We start from the raw sequence: 8,801 nt of genomic DNA, 5'->3' as shown, positions 1-8,801 counted from the left end.
ACCCGGACCAATAAGGCACAAAAGATATTGGCAGGTGATTAACCCGGACCTATAAGCATAAAAGATATTTGCAGGTGATTAACCTGGACCAAAAGGCACAAAAGATATTGGCAGGTGATTAACCCGGACCAACAGGTACAAAAGATATTGGCAGGTGATTAACCCGGACCGATAGACATAAAAGATATTGGCAGGTGATTAACCCGGACCAATAGACATGAAAGATATTGACATGTGATTAACTCGGACCACAAGGTAAATGAAGACCGAACTTGAAGGGATAAGACAAAACAAGACTATGGGTGACTGATGCAACCATGTATGAATTGATATTGTGTATATGTTGGGTATATGTTGTGTATATATGAATGTATGAATACGTGAAAGTATTAATGTATGAATGTATGTTGTATGAATGTAACTTGTATGGATGTATGTACAACTTTGTATAACTGTATAAGTGAATAAGACAGGTGAGACTCGATGAAACGAACAAGACAGGTAAGATGGGAGGCGGAATGACATCGCAGTACAAACACTCGGCAAACTTCCTTGGAGATGATACTATTGTGAACAAAACGAGCCGTTGATGGAGTAAAACCCGGCACAAGGTAGCAACTGATGCCTTCTGGGGAGCAAACCCATTGTTTAACCAAAAGTCTGGAAGAAGTCGCCTTTTGTAAACCAACGCGGAGTGCTTTTCCCTTGTCATGCTTCGACAATCATGTTTTTTTTGTTTTTTTGTTTTGAAAATCCCTAACTTTTGCCTGGACCGCCCTTTCGGGTTTTCAGTCCACCGGGAATATATTCCTTTTTTATGCCCCCTAATTTTTGCCTGGACCGCCCTTTTGGGTTTTCAGTCCACCGGGACGCTCTCTATTGCCTAAGCCGCCTTTTCAGGTTTTCAACTTAGCGAGCTTTCATTTTTGTATTATTTTTTTTTGTATTTTTGGACTGTGACAACATCTTGCCCAAAACAGAGGCCCCCTCCATAGTACTTAGCCATGTTTCTCTTTCAGAATGTAACCGTTCTCGAGGCGGATGCTGACGTACGCTTCAACTACTCACAAGTTCAAAGAGAGTGTGTTTGTTGTTCACACTTTTCAAAAGATGTAAAAAATAAAAATGTTTTGTATTTTGAAAATTTTTGCTTCAAGTATTGCCATCAAAAATAGAAGAAATTTCGCAAATAGAATAAACGGGAGTTCCAAATAAATGGGCACAGGCTCAAATTTGATGAATTGAGTGGTGACCTGCCAATGGCATGGCTCCACGGATCTTTGAAAATTTTGGAAAATGGTAAATATAATGGGAAGGGTACATTGAACACAATAACCGTTATACTCCCTGACAACTTTGAATGCCCCAGTTCCGAGTCTTTGATCTGCAGATGCTTTGAATCAGAGGTTCTTTTGACAACTGGATGCCCCAAGAGGATTGTGCTGGCTGGATGCAGTTACTTTGCCATGATCCTTAACTTTTGCATAGATCGCCCTTTTCGGGCTTCAACCTATCAGGATAATTATATCTTTTTTTTTTTTTTGTCTCTAATTTTTGCCTGGACCGCCCTTTCGGGTTTTCAGTCCATCGAGACGCTCATTTTTGCCTAAGCCGCTTTTTAGGATTTGCGACTTACCGAGCTTTTTTTTTTGACAGAGTATTTCTTGACTGCACCGGTATTCATAGGACGTGTGAGTTTCTCACCATCCATAGTTGTAAAAGTCATTGCACATGAGCCTTCATAGTTAGGCATCCACTTGCCCCTGGAGTCTGGTTGGAAAGTAGTACGAAATTCCCTTCTTGAAATTCATGGGGACGAACCTTTTTGTTAGAAGCTTGTTTCAAACCTCTTTTGATACATTCGTACAAGGTCGTCATGCGTTGAAATTCGATCAAGCTTGGACTTTATCAGAACTCCTATTGACGGGACTTCGATCTTCACAGGAAGCACGACCTCCATGTTGCATATTGGGGAAGGAGGGGGGTTGCCCCTGTTGAAATGTGTACTGAAGTACGATATCTGAGCAAGGCGAATGGTAGCACCCCGAGCCAATCTTTGTAATTAAATGTCATCTTCTGGACAATCTCTTTGATATTTTGTTTGCAGCTTCAATGGCTAAGGTGCCCCAGTATGTGAGAGATTTCGTCGGGAATCTCTTCATTCTCTTTCTTCAGCTTCGGACACAGGGAACTCAAAGTTGGAAGAGAGTACATGGTTAACGTGTTCAACGGGTTTATTAATGCATGATTTGATTATTGATTTTGACAAGTGTAAGTTATGATTATGCAGATATTTGAGAATGATTATATTTTTTGGTTTTTTGTATTACCATTTTTCCAGAACAAAGCACAAAAATAAAAAAACAAAGTCGGGACCAAAACGACCTTTTTATTAATGATGAAAATGCTTAAAGCAAAAAGCCCTACACCAGTTCACTTTCGTCTCGGGCAGAACGAAAGGGTTTTTTTGAAAAGCAGCAAACAACAAACCAACGCATTATTTGAACAGATAAGTAGTAGAAGGAACATCAAAAACGACCCAAATGTGGCTTGCAAGTCCGAATTCAATCTTCGAAGAGCAATATATCGGCTTCAATCAGCTTCTGGACTTCAATCTTCAAAAAGAGACAGTGCTCAATGTCATGGCCGGGTGCTCCTTGATGAAAGGCACATGAGAGGTCAGGTTGATACCCAACCTGCAACTCGTTAGGCACTCGATGAGGCTTTCTAGTTTTGACAAGGTTCTTCATGAGCAAGATGGGAAGCAGCTCCGCATACGTCATTGGGATTGGGTCAAACTGCATCTTTGGAGCCTGTTGTCGAGGCTATCGTTGATGTTGGCGTTCGGGCCTTTGCTGGAACTGCGGCTGCATTGGTTCGGCCTGGAGCGTTGTGATCTCTTGTTCAAATTGATACGTTCACTCTTTTTTGTTTGCACGAGTGTTGTAGCTGCGAGTCGACTTTGGATGAGGACAGTCGGACCACTTTTGAGACAGATTGACCTTTTATGGAAAAGAAATCTTGTGAGACTCGGAATCGAGACTATGATATGCAAAATGATGCATGATGCTTATGCAAAAATAGACACACATTTTTTTTTATCGAAGGACTTATAAAAGCAAATTTGTAAACATCATAATTGAAAAATTCATTGACTAATTAAAGTACTACAAGATAATTCCCTTTTAACAAAACTGAGCCAAGGGATGGACTCCAAAGTACATCACAAAAAGCTAGAAAATAACATAAAGTGGTGAAACAGGTGGGAAACTCTTGAGCTCTTGTAGTAGATTACTCCTCGAAATCTGGGTGCGCCCCTGCGAAGAAATCCATGCACTCCTTCTTGCTGATAAATTGCGCAAGCGTCGCACTTTGGGCTTGGATCTGAGCATTTTTCTCGATCAATTGTCGCTCTTTGTTAAGGAGCTCATGCTTGAGTTGCAGTATTTCCACATCTTTATCCCCTACTTCAGACATAGCTTCCTCGTACTTCCTTTTCCAAGTGGTACACACACGGTTTAAGTCAGCCATTTTCTCTTGGTACTTTTCTTGGGTACTAAGGGGTAGGGGTAAAGGTATTGTTGGAGTGGTTGAGGACAAGTACCTCGGTATAGGGTAAGGCATCATATACTCAGCAGCTCTATCGATAACCCATTGGGTATAGGTTTCATAAGTGAGCTCTGACTTATCCCCTAATTGATTGCTGTTTTTTCTGCGGATGGTACGCCAAGCTTTCATGAACTGGTCTCTCATACCTTTGCTATCGGTGAGGTTGAGATAGAATGTGCCCTCTAGTGCGATGTTGCAAGGCTTTTCTTTCATAGGATACCTGAACTGTCGTCTAGCTAGGATAGGGTTGTAGCTGATTCCCCCATGAATACCGAGGAGAGGCACATTACCGAAGTCTCCACATGAGTCAATGATGGTTCCGGTGTCGTTAGCTGGGTTGTACCAAACTACATCGGCTGGAGCAAGGGACATGATTTTCTCTGAGTATATAGCTTTGTCTTTGGAGAGGTAGAATTGAGGTAGGTGTGAGATGTACCACCTATAGAGTAAAGGTGCACAACAAAGAATGGTTCCGCCCTGCTTATCGGTTCTATGGTGGATGGAGTGGTAAGTATCAGCAAGGAGAGTAGGGACAGGGTTTTTGGTGAGGAAAATTTGGATGGCATTAGCATCGACAAAACCATTAACGTTGGGGAAAAGCACAAGGCCATATATGAGCAAGGCCAGGATGGACTCGAAAGCAACGGTATTCTTTGATGCAGCAAAAATGTTGGCTTTACTGATTAGGAATTTGGAAGTTAGCCCCTGGATTTTCTCTTTCCCTTTGGTAGTGAGGTTATCAGTTATGTCGGATATCTTGAGGTGAAGGGCTTTTGCAATATCTGATGCCTTAGGGGCCCCCTCGAGACCACTGAAAGGTACTATATCAAGTATGGGTAGACCGACCAAATAGGAATACTCTTCAAGGGTGGGGACAAGCTGGTAGTCCGGGAAGGTGAAGCAGTGGAGGAGAGGATCATAGAATTGGACCAAAGTCTTGAGGATCCCTTCGTCGAACTTTGTGTTGAGAATCTTGAGCAACTTCCCATGGTGAGACTGAAAACCTGCTGGATTGGTGATGACATCTCCTAAACTCCTCAAGCTTTCCAGATCTTGGCTTTGGAAGCTATACTTCTTAATACTCCTAGTAGTCATATCTACAATGTTTACAACAAAAACTTGTTTAAGTCCTTCGATATCTTTTAATGAGAAAAAGTTTTCATGAATGAATGCATGTATACATGATTATGCTAACACAAACGGTGAAAATATGGTGAGGTTAAATCCACATGTTGGAGTCAAGCGTAACAACGCCTTTTGGTAAGGACTATGGTTTCATATGTAATTGTAACAAGGGTTCTACCAAGTTCCCAAATTGCAACTACCCTTATGAATATATCGGTGTATAGGAATGCTCCTAGTCCAATATCATCCACAAGGAAGTCTAGTTTGAGTGTAGTATCGCGTGTCAACTAAAGTCAAGAATGCTCTTGGTTTAGCCACCGCACTACGTCCTAAAAAGGCCAAGATGGGTTAAGGGTTACTAAGGTCCACGGCTTCGACGGACACTCACATTGAAAGTAATAACGTCGACATGAATGCTCATGACAACAAGAGTACTACCTTCCGTGAGGACTCCACCGAGTAGGGTTATCACATGTGCACATGGTCCAAGAATGCTCTTGGTATGACACTATGATTATACCCCGTCCTATCTTATATGTCTCTCAAGTCCGGGTTAGGACTTATCTCACCACTCACGTTAGAAAGAAGAAAGAGGAAGGATGAACAAATATACACGTATTTCCATCTTTTATTTTTATTTTTTAAGCAAGTTATAGCACAAAAATTTAAATAAGACCAAGTTAGGCTCAACCCTCTTAGGGGGGTCCCCAGTGAAGTCGCCATTTCTGTCGCGTCATTTTTCGGAGATCAAGGCTATTTGATTAGCTTATTGACTCACTAATTATTTCACGACTGAACATTTAATTTTAAGAAAAAAGGGGAAAAAAGTTCAAACACCCCATTTTTGAAAAGATTTAGGGTTCGGGGGTTAGTTACATAAAGGGAAGGTGTTAGCACCCTTTATGTCCGTAGTACTCTACGGGAACCTCTTGGTTTTTATTTAATTTATGTGCTATAACTTGCTTATTTTTTTGAAAAAAAGGAATTTTAAGTGATTAAAAAAAGGAGGACCTAATTATCTACATTTTATTGATTTGGAAGGACGAGTGTCCTCTGCCTACGTACCCGTGAAGGATCAAAACCTCGTAGTTCGGGGTTAAAAAACTGACGTTTGATTGGTTGTGTATTTTTTATTAGTTTGAAAAAGGTTTTAAAATGGAGAAGCCAAATGGCAAAATGAATTTGTTTGTATTTTTTATGTTAAAGAAAAATGACTTGAAATATGATTAAATTGATTGAAGTTTGATTAAGAAAAGAAAATAAAAAAAAGACGTCACTTGATTTAAGATCAAGGTTTATTTAAAAAAATATTTTTGTGATTTTTGAACTATTTGCATGTTTTTGTTGTTTTTTGAATAATTGAAATAAAAATAAACTATCGGAGCAAAAAATATAAAAGCGTAAGGAACTTATGGTGGCGTTGGACCGCCACAAGGACCTTTTACCTAAACTACTGAGCAGAAAGTAAACATACACCCACTCACGCACACATGTACCTAAGCTATTACAAAAAAACCTATTGATACATTCTAGGGTCTGCGATAAAAGTAAATAAATTACATTAAGCCTAATATACATTCTAAAATGAGTTATAAACGACAAAGAATAAAGGGATTAAAATGCAAAGTGATAAGTCTAAACTAAATATGCATGAAGTATTTACATTCAAACCTAATATGCAAACTAAATTCTATATGATAAAAATAAATGACATAACAAATAAACAAGCATGCAATGGATAAATGAACGATGAATATGCTACCTAATCTAATAAGTATGAAAATAATAAGATGCAAGAGACATGATTAAACATATGCAAGAGCAATAAAGATGCATGAATTATTTACATTTGAGCCTAATATGCAATCTAATAATTTAAAACAATGCTTAAAAAAATAATAGAGCAAACTAGAATGATATATGATGCAATGAAATAGAGTATAATGAAAATAGAAACGCATAAAAAAATAGAGAAAATAAACATGATTAAAAATTGAAAAGAATAGAGGAAAAAATGAATGCATGGGGTGCAGGAATTAAAATGGGGGTGTGCAGGAGTACAGAAAAGGGAATTGGGCTTAAGAAAAACCGAAACGGGTTGGTTCGTATTGAAGCTGGGTCGGTCCAATGGGTTTGGGTCATGGGTAGTATATACATGCTGTATGCTGATATTTTCATTCATTTCCACACAAATTTCTCTCTCTATCTTCCCAATCACTCTCGGTTTTCTCTCTTCTCTCATCTATCTATGTTCTTCCTCTTCTCTCAACATAAAATTTACTCTCGGCTTCTCTCTTATGTTATGTTCTTTCTCTTCTACCCTTCCTTTTTGATTTGATTTTTCTTTTAACAACAATAAAAAGGGTTAATATGAAAGCCTAGATTCTACACAAAAAGTAAAAGGGAATATACCTTCTTGGAGATGTGTCTGTAAGTGTTGATGAGGATCGGTTCGTTTGTCGTACGATCCGATGATGTTCCCGTCCTGTTTGTGCGACCTTGGTTCAGTCAGTCCTGCCGTCCTCTTCTACTCCCTTCTGTGTGCGTGTGTTACCGTCTGCACGTGTGTTGATGATGTTGGTTGATGTTGTGATGTCCTTGAGTCAGTGCTGAGATGGGTCCTTGTTACTGGTTTCGTGATGTTGTACGATGTGGTTGGTGTGGTTCGAGTTTCGGATGTGTGGGTTTGGTTACGGGTCTGATTGGTTTAGTCGATTCGGTGTTGGCGGGTTCGTGAACGTGAAATGCTTCTGGATTTGGTTGTGGTGGTGGTCTGTGCGGTTCGGATTTGGAATTATGGATGTTGGGATTGATTTGCGTTACTGATATTGAAATTGGGTGATTGGATTTTGATGAATGAATGATTTTATGAGACTGTGGTGCTGTGGTTTCTGCGGGTTTGTTCTATGGAACTTCGGCCTGTGAATTGTGCGTTGAAGAATTTTTTGGCCCCCCTTTTGTGTTCTGCAGGTTTTCTTTTATAATCCCTCGGTTGTGCTGGAAATGTGAACGGATGTGAACAAAGCGTCGCTTGAATTGGGGAGGAAGAAACTGAACTTTGAGTAACTTGTTCCTGAGTTTGGGATTGAGGCGCGTTTGTGAACTGGATTTGGATTGGAATTGAGGCAGAGGCGTGACAGGCTGTTGTTGGATTGGACCATTCGGGCTTATCATGAAATTTTGATATGTTTGGACTCTCTTTTTGGATTTTATCAAATAATAATAAAAAGAAATAACTAAAATAAAAAATGAGAAAGGACAAAAGATTATATAGACGTGGACTTTTGACTTATCTAAAAAAAAAATAATTAATTAATAATAAAAAAAGAAGTGAATGACTAATTAAAATAAAAATAAAATGATTAATTAAAATAAAAATCAAATTAATTTAAACAAAATAAAAGATGGAAATAACGACTAAAAAGAAAGAGAGGGCCCGACTCGGAACCAAAAATGAGGTATTTTAAAATACCTCTCTGCCGAATTTTTTCACTGAAAAAGTCAAAGACCAATCAGGATCGAAGGGCATGTGTCGGTGTATGAATGTACGATCCTTAGGTCAAAAATTGAGGTATGACAAAGGTGTTTTAAGAAACATTTCAAGGAGGGGTGTGTATGTGTATGTGTTATGACGATTGTACCTTTATGGCGCAAAGGTCGGGTGTCTGTTTGATTGCTTGGAAGGCCCGCGTTGGCTTTGAGCATATTACTTTGTGCCTCACGGCTCTTTGCTAGCATAAGTCATCTATGGAGGCCTTTGAGCACCTTATTGGACCTCAGCTTCGTTGGTGAACTTTGGGTACGAGAATTGAACCTCAACCTAGTTTGGAATACTTTCCAAAAGCTTTAACGCATAAATGTTAAGAATTCATAAAAGGAAATGAATGATAAATTATATACATAAAAATCAATTTTAAAAGTTTTAAAGTGTTGAATGCATTATTTTGAAGATAAAATTTTATTTTTGAACTTCTTAAAATAACTCTTTGAATAGATAACCAACCAAACTTAAACTTTATTTATTTTTTAAACTTGAAGTGACCGCTTTGAACAAAGTTTCATTCGGT

The 8,801-nt window shown here is 38.9% G+C and overlaps 1 protein-coding gene across 1 annotated transcript; it reads right to left on the bottom strand.

Annotated features, from left to right (window-relative positions):
- Window positions 1–3,123: 3,123 nt before the first annotated feature.
- On the bottom strand, window positions 3,124–8,107 carry LOC146911360 (uncharacterized). Its single transcript, XM_085725823.1, has one exon. It carries the CDS (start codon window positions 4,702–4,704, stop codon window positions 3,292–3,294), a length of 1,413 nt encoding a protein of 470 aa, XP_085581949.1. The 5' UTR covers window positions 4,705–8,107; the 3' UTR covers window positions 3,124–3,291.
- Window positions 8,108–8,801: the final 694 nt, after the last annotated feature.

Source organism: Medicago sativa, chromosome 7, assembly GCF_051527215.1.
Source record: "Medicago sativa cultivar Bolivia chromosome 7, Bolivia_mono, whole genome shotgun sequence".
NCBI classification, from domain to species: domain Eukaryota; kingdom Viridiplantae; phylum Streptophyta; class Magnoliopsida; order Fabales; family Fabaceae; genus Medicago; species Medicago sativa.
The sequence above is the reverse complement of the archived record's forward strand: the minus strand, read 5'-3'. Positions and strand labels throughout refer to the sequence as shown.

Bases quoted from the DNA above. Each gene is read 5' to 3' on its own strand.
- LOC146911360 (XM_085725823.1), bottom strand. From the start codon at position 4,704: ATGACTACTAGGAGTATTAAGAAGTATAGCTTCCAAAGCCAAGATCTG.